General features: G+C 43.9%; 1 protein-coding gene across 4 annotated transcripts in view; it reads right to left on the reverse strand.

Moving 5' to 3' along the window:
• Window positions 1-1,128: 1,128 nt before the first annotated feature.
• sfxn3 (sideroflexin 3) overlaps window positions 1,129-14,557 on the reverse strand; it is an 83,113-nt gene continuing 69,684 nt past the window's right edge. Inside the window, exons 11-12 of one of the 4 annotated variants that reach the window (XM_059947015.1) lie at window positions 12,086-12,214; window positions 1,129-2,326 (exon numbers count right to left, since the gene is read on the reverse strand). In XM_059947015.1, the coding sequence (XP_059802998.1) occupies window positions 12,118-12,214 (97 nt within the window). In that variant the 3' untranslated portion in view covers window positions 1,129-2,326; window positions 12,086-12,117. Of the gene's footprint in view, window positions 2,327-7,240; window positions 12,215-14,557 lie in introns of those variants that run through there. The other 3 variants (XM_059947013.1, XM_059947012.1, XM_059947011.1) reach the window with 3 other exon arrangements.

A 14,557-nucleotide genomic window follows, 5' to 3' on the forward strand; every position in this document is an offset into this window, starting at 1 on the left:
TGCAGGTCTGGAAGACCGAGACAAGGGCCCTAGACACTATCCCTCTCAGATACACACGCAGGCAGCTGTACACTGACCTGCTGCGTGCAGGGGAGGACCATAACCAGATAGGTGGCATCCCCACCCCCAACCTATATGCCCTGTGGAAGGAGCATTGCAGTGGGAAGACTACTTACAAAAAGACCACCCTCCGGCATTCCCTGCCTGAAACTGTCTGGAAGGCCCTCGAAGCAGAACTCAGACAGCTCGTCAGGCAGGAAATGTCCCACCTCCACCAACAAAGTGCCTCACCCCCGGCGTGGCAGCCCTCCCCCCCTCTCCCACAGGATGGCCAGGGCCCCCGGTGCATTTGCTCTCTCACCCTTTCCCGCCCGAGGGACCTGAGGCCACATATACCCGTCACAGTACATTGGGGAAAGGGAAACACACAGAGGTGGATGGCGCTTGGCGACACAGGCGCCCAGCACACGATTATCCCAGGCAATCCTGCCTTATGGAGGGGTACAGACATGCAGATAGAGGGATTGGGGGCTCCCTGTTACCAGCTAGGGAGGTCATCCTTCGCCGAGCCATAGGCAACCATTCCCCCAGATGTGTACAAGTCCTTATTGCGTCCTCCCCGGAATGTATCCTCGGGATCAATGTTTTAAAGGGACAATCGCTTGAAACAAACAGGGGCAAGTTCACCTTCGGCATCGCGCGAGCCACTACTGTAGTCGGGGCGGCTAAGTGGGAGCCAATTGTTATTCCCCCTCCCTCCAAGATCATCTGTAACAGTCAGTACAGAGTGCGGGGGGGGGCAAGAAATTGCAGACTCCATTCAAGCCCTGTTACGGGAGGGAATTATTAGAACCGCTGCCTCGCCTTTCAATAGCCCCATTTGGCCCGTCCGTAAGAGGAACGGCTCCCGGCGGATGACCATTGATTATAGGCAATTGAACGAGGCTGCAACCCCCCCCCCCTCGCCGCCGCTGTACCTGACATTGTCACCCTTATTGAAGACATCGCAGGCAATGTTGTGATGGAAAATAACTGGTTCTTTGAGTCTCAACAGTAGAGGCCTGGACACACACAGTTTTAATAATAAGGAATTTATTTACAAGGTGAAGTCGGGTCAACACAAGCAACTACAATACACAGGAGGCGGTGTGGGGACAGGGTACGGTTACACAGACAAAGAACAAGGGAAAAGCACTACGACAGCTATCCCCCTTGACCTTGGATAGCCACGGCTCCCTCACCAGGACAAACGATAGACCTTCCCAAACATAACTCAATGCACTTACCTCCAATGAGGTAGTCTGTAAGAGAGACCAAGTTAGGCACAAGTCTCACCTTTTATAGCATGGGGCTGGGTGAGATAATCCAATTAAGGTGATCAATAATTTAGGTGTGCATTGATTAGTTGGAAGGGACCAAATGTTGATTGGCACGTGGTGTGTCCTCCGACCAGCCAGGTGGCAGTGCGTCTATCATGTGGCCGGTATCTCTGGATACAGTGTGTCAACAGAGACAGTGGGGGTGTGTGCTGAGAAAGGAGGGAGAGTGTGTCGAGAGACAGAGGGAGTTTTGAGTCGAGGGAGAGACAAACAGAGAGAGTGTGTTGTGTTACGTACCCCGTAACGGGTTAAAAGGACCAGCAGAAATGGACACACCTGATGTCTGAGTCTTCTGTTATAAACAATATTTTATTTGTAACTACGTGATAAAGTAATACAAAACAAGATAATGAAAACAGGTTAGCAGAGTATATGCAAGCTTCTCCCAGCTCAGGTGATTAGATGATACAGTCTTATGGTGGAATGGTAAGCAGTCAGTTCAGTTCTGGAATTTGAATTGAGTAGTTTGGAGAGAGAGAGAGAGAGAGAAAGATGTTTTGTCTTCCCAGTGCTGATGCTGTCAAATCTTCCATGTCGTCCTCCTGCTCCCGAAGCTTATTAACGTCACCGACTGTGACCAAACAAACAAGAATGCCGGTCTTCACAGTAAGCTATCAAACCAGGCCAGGGTGAAACACACTGATAGCTCCCCACCGGTCACACCTTTGTCCACCCTGTGAGCAAAAACCCCACCTTTGTCGTGGGCACACAAAGCTCAACCGGTGTCAGTGTCTTCCTTGGTGTCTAGTGTGTCCTGATTACAAAGCCAAATGACCTTGTATATATCTCACAAGTGCTGAACACCAACAGTCCATCATGCAGTTCCGCCTTGCCGTTTCCATGGCAACTCAGACTTTTTGTTGCTCTCTCCCCGTTGCTGAAACAGCACACACGCCGTTCGCTCCCTCTCTTTAGAAAAATCCTTCAGATCTTGTCACACCTCTCTCCTTTTAAGAAAAAATCTGATGAATCAGCAAAATTCTTGCCTTAACTATAGATTATACAGCTTAAAGTAATACATATGTAATTATCAGGTAACATAGCAATACAAACTCAAACTTAACATCTAAACAGTCTGCTATAATATTGTCAGTACCTTTCACGTGTTTTATTTCCATGTCATACTCTTGCAAGATCAGACTCCAGTTAAGTAACCTTCTATTCTTATCCTTCATTTTACTCAGAAACACTAATTGATTATGGTCTGTGTAAACCACGAGTGGTTTCTGCGCAGGACGTATGTAGACATCGAAATGTTGCAATGCTAAACTGAACGCTAGCGGCTCTTTTTCAACAGTGGAATAATTTTTCTGATGCGCATTAAATTTCTTTGAGAATGAGCGACTGGATGTTCAACTTCATCATTATCCTTTTGCAACAATACTGCCCCAGCAGCTTCATCACTGGCATCTACCGCCATTGAAAATGGCTTAGTGAAATCAGGTGCTTTGAGCACAGGGTGGTTTTCAAGTGGTCAAATGCCCCCTGGCAAAGGTCAGCCCACACAAAACTTTCACTCTTCCCTAGGAGTTTCGTTAGGGGGAGAGCGATGTCTGTGAAGTTCTTACAAAACTTACAGTAATACCCAACCATTCCTAAAAACCTTCTTAATGCTTTCTTACCCATCAGAACAGGAACCTTAGCAATAGCCTTAACCTTGGCCTGCACAGGAGCCAAATACGTGATAGTGGTGTGGCCAAATTCACTTTTAGCAAGGTTTACAGTGAGATTTACCTTGCACAGCCTTTCAAACAGTTCCTCTGCTGCTCAGAGATGCTCTTCCCGGCTGTCATTCCATACACCCAAATCATCAGTAAAAACATTGTACTCATACAGTCCAGATGTTGTCACAAATGCAGATACTTCCTTAGCCTTTTCTGTTAAAGGAGCACACCAGTATCCTTTTAACAGGTCAATCTTTGTGGGGTATTCAGCCTTCCCCACTTTGTCAATACAGTCATCCACTCTTGGGATAGAATAAGCATCTGTCCTGGTTATTGCATTAACTTTCCTGTAGTCAGTACAGAATCTCATGCTCCCGTATGGCTTAGGGACAATCACGCAAGGCAACGCCCAGTCTGAGGCAGATGGCCTAATTATGCCGGCTGTCAGCATGTATTCAACCATTTTATTTTTGTCTTGGTTCATTCTGTAAGAGTGTTGCTTAATGGGCTCAACTGTATCTACAATTACATCAAATGTGCATGGTCCTGGAATGTCAGGGAATAAATCTTTATACTTGTTAATTGAGCTCTTCAGTTGTTTTTGCTGCCTTGGCTGCAAACGATGAATCTTCCTGTCAATATTTATCAAAACATCAGAATTTCTGAGTCTTGTGGAGACTACATTGAGCTCATTAAAATTATTTGGTATCTCAGTACCAGGCGCCACAATCTCCTCCATTGTCATAACAGTACTTAAAGGTGCAGGTTTGGGGTCATGATTAACACTTAATCGTATTTACATGCACCTGTGTAGCCTTCCTCCGGTCAGGAGTTCTAATAACATAATTCAAAGAATCGATTTTCTTAATTATTTCATATGGTCCACTAAATCTCACTTGAAGGGAGTTGGTAAGGAGGGGAATCGGCAATACTTTATCTCCAACGTGATACCTCTGCTCCCTTGCTCTCCTGTCATACCACAGCTTCATGTTTATCTGAGAGTGCTGGAAATTCTGCCTCGCAAGGTCACAAGCCTTGTTAAGTCTGTCTCTGAATTCCAAAACATAACTAAGCGCACTCATACACACTTCCTAATCTGACCACTGCTCTCTGAGTAGGGTCAAAGATCCCCTAGCTTTGTGACCAAAAACAAGTTCGAATGGGCTGAACCCCAAAGACTCTTGAATCGAATCTCTAACAGCTAATAGGAGTAGGGGAACCCCTTCATCCCAGTTTCTTCCATTTTCCACACAGTACATCTTAATCATCGTCTTAAGAGTGGAGTGAAACTGCCCCAAAGCCCCCTGGGCCTCTGGGTGATAGGCATGTGCTTAGCTCCCAACTCACCAACTATCTGCTGGAATGTTTTCGAAGTAAAGTAACTACCTGGTCAGATTGGATTTCTTTAGGTAGAGCCACCAGTGTGAAAAACTTGGTAAGTGCTTTTACCACAGTCTTGGCCTTGATGTTTCTGAGAGGTACCGCTTCAGGGAACCTAGATGCAGCACACATGATTGTTAACAGATACTAATAGCCAGCTGCAGCCTTTAGCAATGGGCCAACAGAATCCACCATAACCCTAGAAAAAGGTTCACCAAAAGCAGGAATCGGTTTAAGTGGTGCTACTTGAATAACCTGATTAGGTTTCCCCACAACCTGACAGGTATGGCAAGTCCTGCAAAAATTCACAACATCCTTTCTTAAGTTAGGCCAGTAGAATTCCTTCATAATCCTGTTCACTGTCTTTCTCACTCCAAAGTGTCCACCTAAAGCCATGTTTAAAATCTCAGCCCTGTAAACTTCTGGGACCACAACTTGATGTTCAATGGCCCACTCCTCACTTGCAGGCACAGTAGGTGGTCTCCATTTCCTCATTAACATCCCATCCTTCAGATAACATCCCACTGACTGTCTCTGAATCCCCTCTTCTGTGACAGTTATTTCCTTTAATGCAGCAATTTCAGAATCTCGGCTTTGTTCCGCTATAAATTCATCCCTGGACAAGGACAAACCTTTCTCATCCTCCTTACTACCCAAATCCTGATGTAACATGGAAAGTAGAAAAGTCTCTGACAAATTCTCATAAGTTGAACCTCTGTCTTTGCTATTATGGGTCTCAGAACCCTCCTGCCCCGAACTATCTGCATCAGCAGACCTTTTAGACGTGCTTCGGGTTACTCCGCATGCAGGGTACACATCGATATCTATGTGTGGGTTAGCTGCACTGCTGAATAAACATCCCCACCTGCAAGCTCATTACCCAGCAAGACATCAACATTGTCTATTGGCAACTCAGGTCGTACTCTGATCTTAACAGGTCCTGATACCAATTTGCATTTCAAAATTACCTTATGCAAAGGCACAGGCTCAGTCCTCTTTCCAATTCCTTTAATAATATTGACTTCATCAGTTTTTGTCTCATCACTGAAGTCCAAAACACTATCCAATATCAGTGACTGAAAAGCCCCAGTATCTCTCCAGCTTCTCACTGGAACCGGGGTTGACCCCTCTTTCACAGACACAAACCCCTCTGAGATAAACCGCTCAAATCCCTCTCGCACTCAGTCAGACCCCTTCTTTCTCTGTGGAGTCTCTATCGACTGAACACAACCAGTTGGAATTGTCTCCTTTTCCTTTCCATCGCAAAACAATTCGCTGCCACATGACCAGGCTTCTTACAATAGCAACAGGAAAAACTGGAAAATTTCCCTTTTGACTGCCTTCCTTCCTCCTTACTCTTGTCACCAATCTTAACAGGTCCTGATACCAGGTTGCATTTTTAAGTTACCTTATGCAAAGGTACAGACTCAGTCCCTTTGAACACTTTCCTTTTGACTGCTTTCCTTCCTCCTTAACCTTGTCACTAATTCCCAATTTACTCTTTAGTTTAACCTGTGGGCTATCTTTGTTATCTCTGCTACTCCTTTGGTAGTTTTTGCTTGGGAAAAACTTTACCTTGTGGGTAAAAGTAATAAAAGTATTATATATGAATGCACGAAGTATAAGGAATAAAGTAGATGAGCTCCAGGCTCAGTTGGAAATTGGCAAGTACGATGTTGTGGGAACAACAGAGACATGGCTTCAAGTGAACAGGACCTGGGAAATGAATATTCAAGATTATACATCTTATCGAAAGGACAGACTGACTGGCAGAGGGGGTGGGTGGCTCTGTTGTCAGGGACAGTTCTTAAATTCTTCAATCAGCATCAACTCTCTTAAATTGTTAACGTCCTCATTTACTGCTTTTGAGGTACATCAACGATCAAGGTACACCTGTTTTTCATGGGCAGACTCCACAAAAGCTTGGCTCCTGGACTTACTCAAATCTCTGAACTTTTGTCTATATGCTTCCGGAACCAACTCATGGACTTCCTCATGGAGGGAGAATGAGTCGAGAGACAGAGGGAGGGCGTGTCGAGAGAGACAGTGGGGGTCTGTGCTGAGAAAAGGAAGGAGGGAGAGTGTGTGGGGAGAGAGAGTCACACACATACAGTATCGAGTAAGAGTGCATGTCCAGAGGGAAACAGAGGGAGATTTGTGTCGAGAGAGAGAAAAGGACAGTGTGTCAAGGGAGAAGGGAGAAGGAGAAGGAGGAGGGTGTGTCGAGAGAGACAAAAGCAGAGATTGTGTGTTGAGATGTGGATCAATAGAGAGAGTGTGTCAAGAGAGAGGGAGGGAGGGTGTGTCGAGAGAGAGAGGGAGGGAGGATGTGGCGGTAGGAAGAAAGAGCGTGTCGAGGGGAGGGAAAGAGAGCACGTGTGGAGGGAGGGGACAAGGGCGAGGAAAAGTAGTGGAGGAGGAGGGAGTGGGGGAGGAGTTGTGGAGGGGAAGGGGAAGAGGGGTGAGAGTGGGAGAAGGGAAAGGGGAGGAGAGGGGGTGGAAAGAGGGGGAGAAGGGAGGGGGGAAAGGGGAGAGGGGCTGAGAGGATTGAGGGGGAAGAGTGGAGGGGGTGAAGGAGAGAGCGAGCAAGAAGAAGAAAGCGGGGAGAGGGAGGGGGAGTGAGGAGAGCGAGAGGGAAGGAGAGAGCATGAGTGCATGTCAAGATTACAAGCGAGATAGAGAAATGTGCCACAGGAACTTTCTAACAAAATATTCAAACATCTTCAAGGCCACAGCCTGGAGGTCTATTTAGCACAAGTCGTGGTGCTGCTGCATACAATTTACAGTTCATCATAAATTGAACCCAAGGAGTGAAAAGGGACATAACCAAGCACAAACTTGCTTTATTTCTCCTCTTTTCATCTGAATATCTCCACACTGTCACATACACCAACTGCACAAGTACATCATAATAGTTGTAACAAAATAAATCATGGGACTTCAACATATAAATTAAACACACACATTAAAAACTCATTGGGCACATTGTCACTTCTACCAGCTAATACATGGTTTGATAAACAGGAACACATGTCATATTTGGTATTTCCACCACAGTTCTCCAAAATCATCTTGTTCTTGACCCAACAAAATCTGGAGTGGAGATCAAGACCAATCTGGCCGGGAATGAAAAAGCCTGTGGGAGAACCATTCCTGAGATTCTGGCTATTCTGATAGCTCATATTGTGAATCACTCTAACACTGCTTTCAATAATAGTTAACAATGTTATTTCCCTTTCAGCCACTGTGCTTTGGTACAACAACTTAAATAGAAAATGCTCTGCAAAGTGCACTAACAAATATTGCTCAGTTGTGTTTTTTTTGTGATCATTGTTATAGATATTATAATAATTAATTCTCCAATAGCACGACATTAAGTTCAATAAGTATCACTGTTGTTGATTAATGATTACCTCCCTTTTGTTGTCTAACAGGATAATTAGGGGATCTTGGCAGCAATACCCATATAGTCAGATCATAAGTTTTCCAAACACTATTGTTTCCAACAATTTCTACATTGTCCCAATAGGGAAGGCATTGAATGTTCCTCCAGTTATTTTCTCCAACGGAACATTTGTTTACAATTCACTTTAGGCTTACCAAATAATTAGGAATAGACAGCTTCCTGCCAGATGTATAAATCAAGAAATCAGGAGAGCACTTGATTTGCAGATTGCTGTCTTCCTGGTGTGAAGAACTGGGACCTGCAGATGACCTCTGGACAGTTTTAAAGAGGTTCACGTGCATTAGTCAGTAATTGTATCCCCAACACTTTCAATGATATTTTCAGTATGATATCCCAACATACATTTTTGATTTTACATCGTACATGTTGTTTATAACAGTAGGAAGTTTTTACATAGCATTGACATACATGCTAAATGGTACTAGAAACTAGAATCCTCCAGAACGCTGAGCTTCAGCAGGTTCGGTGGTTCCTGATCCTCTCTTTCCTTGGATGCTGGGGCAAGGCAAGTGCAAAGGCCTCCAGTGCCAAACCAGGAATTATCAACAGTGGGTGATTCTGACTGGGAGTTGCCCCATAGATCCTACAGGCACGCTTTGTGTGGAGTCTGAAGAATGAAGAGAGGCACTTCTTTTCCAATGGCAATGGCCAAAGCTGGCAATGTCAACTTTGACAATAAATGGAAGCCCATTGATCTTCAGTGTAGCCCCAGCGTGTATCAGCCTAAACCCACAGGAACCAAGACAGATCCTACATTACAGAAATCTTTGGTTGAAAATCTATTAACTTAATGATCCTCAATTTTTATTCCATTTAAAAACTTGTAGAATTATGCCATGTTAAACGATTAGACCACTGAAAAAAGACAGACTTTGGAAACACCCTTGCACAGAATGTGGAAAGTGTACAATTCTAGCAACCTAGGGTGAAGGATATATAAATAACCCAGATCTTTGGATCTTTTCCACCTGCTTGACTCTTATCCAGGTGCATTTGTCGAATATGGGCAGTGAGGAAAAGAGTGAGGTCAGGAGATCAGATCAGCCAACTGGCAGAGCAGGACAGGCCTGCTTCCATTCATTATGCCTATTTGTTCCGAGGTTGGTGCTATATCTGAAGCTGCTATTTTTAGGTGCTATATTAGATACTGTTTATTTCATTCAAAGACTTCAAAGCCCAACTTGGGGTGTTGGTTAACTAAGAAGCATGTGGTTTCAAAGTGACTGGTTCCACTATGAGCATCAAGTTTTTAATCCCCAGGGAAATCCTGCTTACAATACACCTGACAATACTGTAAAAATAATAAGCTTTGAATTTTTACTATTAATTTTACAACTCCCTCACTCATTGACATATGAAACACCAATAATCAACTACCTGCAAGTCACTTATTACACAGTTTTAAACAAAAATATCACACAACCCTTCTACTTCTGGCTTTCAAAAGTAGAATGCATTAAAATGTTTTGAGCTACCTCATATAATCTGGACTATGACCAGGGATTTCACAAAGAGTCTGAGTGCACTTCACAAGGTACCCGTATGAGGCCACACAGCTCTACTATATAAATCCATATTTCAGCACGCTTGGACAGTTGAGATAGCCAAGAAGAACAGATGCCTGCCTCAGTGTGGACACCAGCACTGTCATACCAGGCATCCGAAAACAACAGTATTAAATTAACCAGCCATGATGAAATGGTGGAGCAGACTCAATGGGCCAAATGGCCTAATTTGGTTCTGATACAAGTTCGTATTTTGTGGTCCAAGTTCCTCCTTGCGTCAAGTAGAATTGATTATCACACAGATACTCTTGTTTGTAATGGGAGAAATCAGTCAGTTCCTTTTGATGCTTCAGACTTGTTGTCACAAGGTTTCCACGCACAAAACTTCTCAAGGGCCACTGTTGGATACATGAATCAGTACCACAATCGCATGCTGATGCTCGTACCACTACCCACCTTGTCATAAGCATTTTGGAGGAGTTTAGGAACTCGTATGTGGGGCGCAAACAGGAAGAAACACTGGCCTATGACAACCCAGTGGCAGGAGAGAGGGATGCAATTTGAAAACTCATCTGCCATGTGAGTGTGAACAGCAAGAGGGCCAAATCTACTGCCTTCAGATACAAGGCAAATGCAAAAGTGGTCTGGGAAAATACGCTGGAAAACAGGTCAATAGATCAACATCGGCAGCAGGTATTAAAACAGCTGATCCATAATGCTTAGTAAGCAATTATCCCAGTTACAAAAAGACACCAGTGGTTTACAAAGGATGTCAAGGATACAGTTGAACTGAAAAGTACAGTATATAAAATGTAAGGGCTGGTGTGGTGAGTGTGTGGAATGGGCTGCCGGCAACGGTGGTGGAGGCGGATACGTTAGGATCTTTACAGAAACATTTAGATAGGTACATGGAGCTTAGTAAAATAGAGGGCTGAATGGCCTGTACTGTGCTGTACGTTTTCTGTTCCTATGTAAAAGTTCATAAAGGACAAAACAGATTTCAAGAGAAAGCTATAAATAATGGCAAAACAACAAGATGGACAACTGTGGATGTATAAACAGGAAAAACTGTAGGATCTGTAGACAAGAAGGCAAGTGAATTGATAATGACCAGTAAGGAAAAAGCAGATAATGTCCTTTTGTTTTGCGGTGGAGACACTACATATATTCCCAAGGTAATGTCAGCTAACAGGAAAGAACTGTGCAGGTCTCAATGAGAAATGGGATGAGTGAGAATGGACAAAGTCACAGGCAGGCAAAAGGCCAGTTACTTGCTGTACCACTCTGATGGGTGTAACATTAAACCATTCTGAACCCATACGCCCCTGGGCTGTCCTGGGTGATTTTGCCTTTGAGCAAATAAAATGTACGTGTACTCTTCATTGCGGAGAAGCATCACAAACAAGCAGATTAATTTCTTGGGTCTGCATTCCATGAAGTTTAGAAGAATGAGGAGTGAACTTACTTATGATCTTAAGAGAACTTGATGGGTAGGTGCCGAGATATTCTTACTTTTGGGAGAGTCACGAACAAGGAGACGTATTAACATAATAAAGAACTGATCATCCAAAACTCAGGTGCTTATAAATCCATTCTCTTGGAGAATAATAAATCTACTGAATTTTCTATCCCCAGGATTGTGAGATATTTTTAAAGAGGAGACAGATAAATACGTGAAAGATTGAGGAATTGAGAGTTGTAGGGATCTGGTGGACTAAAAGGCCATCTTAGATCAAGCATGATCATACTGAATGGTGGGGTAGCCTTAAGGTGCCCTACTTCTGTTTTCCTGTGCTGTGTTCAACTCTGCTCTCTGAAGCATGACCCGTAGTAAATCAGAAAACATTGAATCAATTAAGTTACTAATTTGACGGACCAGGAAAAGATCACAGCATGTGAAAGCACATTTTGGCTATTCCAGGATTTAAAATGATCAGTAGTGCTGGATATGAATTTTCAGATCAAAGTAGAATCTTGTGCAAGTGCAGAATGAAGATTCCTCCCAGAACAGACTGAAAAACTAATTAAATGCAAACGCAATGGGTGCTGTCTAAAACTGAAGCTATTTCCCTGCTACCCATAGTAAATCATCTCAAAGTCTGAAAAGGTGAGAAAGGAAGAAGGGCCGTGAACCAAATCAAACGTACTTTGTAATATTTTAAAATGATGAAATCAAACTGACTGCTAATCATGAGGGTGTGCAAAGCAACACAATCAGCAGAGTGCCTTATGTATGTGTGATCCTTTTGTTGAATTTGCTGTGGAGAAAATGAATATGGAAGGTTCTAAGTTTAAACTGCACAAGCAGGAAATGGACGAGATGAATTATGGATTCCCTGAGCAATTGTACAGTTTGACGTGTGTGTCATCTTGCTAGTTAGTGCTGTTGGGTACAACTTATTTATTCACACTCCCAGTAATTTAAAAACCTCAGCAATTCCATCTGAAAATTCAATTTCCCATCAGGAATTCTCATCTCCCGGGACGTATTAATTTTCAATGTTTAAACATCTACCAGGTCATTTACAAAGAGAATGAAATTTAGAGTAGTCAATGGTACAAGTAACTTGTTTTCCCTTGTTTAGTATCTTTCTATGTTGGGCAACAATACTTCCTCCTGCGGTGACTTAGGAGAAGGGCAGGTTGCAGGTGGAAGGGCAGTTACTGCTGCTGGAAAAGTGAATTGTTTACCATTCTGGCCAGGCTGATTATGTGACAACAGCCTATAAGCCCTTGTTGAAGTACACGACATTAATAGCAGAGCTTCTCGCCTGAATCTGAGCCTGGAGCTCTGGTTCGAGCCTGGAAACCTTCATGGAACTGTGAAATGGAAAATAAAAGATGACACAGGTTAATAATAACAACTAAGTTTTCCTTCCCTCTTTCTGTCTACAGATAGATCCTATGACAAGTAACTAGTTTATCAGGCAGGCATTTAGCTCTGGCTTCAGACGTGCATGAACAGCCTAAAGGAATTTCGCAAAGTGCCAAAGTCACGTTGAGTGATTGCCCCTCTCAATTTCCTGATGGAATAGCAAAGATAAGATTGATAGAGAGACAGACAGAAAGACAGATATTGGACAAAGCTACTGGAAAAAGCTAGAGATGACCAAAACAGGTGTGGGTGGAGTTGGAAAATATCTCAATGAACACACACAAAATGCTGGAGGAACTTAGCAGGCCAGGCAGCATCTATGGAAAAGAGTACAGTCAACGTTTTGGGCTGAGACCCTTGATAGGGACTGGAAAAAAAGATGAGAAGTTGGAGCAAGAAAATGGGGGAAGGGGGAGGAAGAACCATAGGGTGATAGGTGAAGTCGGGGTGGAAGAGAGTAAAGAGCTGGGAAGTTGATTAGTGAAAGAGATACAGGACTGGAGAAGGGGGAATCTGATAGAACAGGGCAAAAGGCCAAGGGGAAGGAGCACCAGAGGGAAATGATGGGCAGGTAAGGAGATAAGGTGAGAGAGAGAAATGGGAATGCGGAATGGTGAAGGGGACAGGCGGAATTACAGGAAGTTCGAGGAATCGATGTTCATGCCATCAGGTTGGAGGCTACCCAGGTGGAATATAAGGTGTTGCTCCTCCACCGTGAGCGTAAACTCATCACGACAGTAGAGGATTGACGTGGCTGAATGGGAATAGGAAGTGGAATTAAAATGGGTGGCCACTGAGAGATCTCACTTTTTCTGACGGACGGAGCACAGGTGCTCAGCGCTGTGGTCTCACAATCTACGTTGGGTCTCACTGAGGCGACACTTCACCTGTGAGTCTGTTGGGGTCACCTGCTGTATCCGGTGCTCCTCTTGTGGCCTCCTGTATATCCGTGAGACCTGACGCAGATTGGGAGACCACGTCACTGAGCGCCTACACTCTGTCCGTCAGAAAAAGCAGGATCTCCCAGTGGCCCAACAACACACACAAAGTGCTGGTGGAACACAGCAGGCCAGGCAGCATCTATAGGGAGAAGCACTGTCGACGTTTCGGGCCGAGACCCTTCGTCAGGACTCGTTGATGACTTAGTAAGGTCATCAACAATCTGTGAAGTAACTCCTTATATCCATCATTGCACAAATACTTAATATCTTTAGTTAAAAAGCTGTCAAATTTAAGTTAGCAAGTGATCTGGCATCTATTATGCAGACATTCTGAGTTCAATCACATTGTATGGGGACTTAGGTTTAAGTGAGAGGGGAAAATGTAAAAAGAGATTGAAGAGGCAACATTATTCCCCCCTCCAAGAAGATGAGAGTGAGGGGGCAGGGAGGGAAAGAAAGAGTTGGCAGAGATGGGTACATTTACTATGTCTAAAAGACATTTACACAAGCACATGGATAGGAAAGGTTTGGAGGTATATGAGACAACCATAAGCAAATATGACTAGCTTGGTGAGACAATTTGTTTGACATGGATGAGCTGGGACAAAGGGCTAAACTTTAGTTTTGAAATTTATATACAGTCGGCCCTCTTTATCCACGGGTTCCGCATACGCGGATTCAACCAACCACGTATCGGGAAAACCCGGAAGTTGAGCATTGTTCGCCTCGCGTCTCTTTCAATCACTACTTGTGTCATGGGCGAGAGGAAGGAGTTTAAGGCTAGTATGGGATGGCTGGCCAGCGATGTAAAGCGCTACAGCCTCAAAAACTTAAAGACCACCGGAGAATCAGGATTGGCTGATCCCGAGGCAGCATCAACATTCCCAGAAGAGCTACGATGGTTGCGTCTGTACTGAACGTGTACAGACTTTTTTCTTGTCATTATCCCTAAACAATACAGTATAACAATTATTTACATAGCATTTACATTAGATTAGGCATTATAAGTAATCTAGAGATATTTAAAGTACACGGGAGGATGTGATTAGGCTATATGCAAATACTATGCCATTTTATATAAGGGACTTGAGCATCCATGTTACTTGGTATCCGCGGGGGGTCCCAGAACCAATTCCCCACAGATAGGAGGGCCAACTGTAAAAAAATAAACAGCAATATAACACAGACAGCTAAAAGACCTGGTTAATACAGCACCACCTGGTGGCCATGTTGACTGACTACAGGAAGATCCATCTATTCAAACAGCATGTTCTGTATTGGATAGATCTGTTACAACAACAGATCTTGGTTCCAAAACATCATTCCTATATTAACCCCTCTGGACGG

Source organism: Hypanus sabinus, chromosome 22 (assembly GCF_030144855.1).
Source record: "Hypanus sabinus isolate sHypSab1 chromosome 22, sHypSab1.hap1, whole genome shotgun sequence".
NCBI lineage: Eukaryota > Metazoa > Chordata > Chondrichthyes > Myliobatiformes > Dasyatidae > Hypanus > Hypanus sabinus.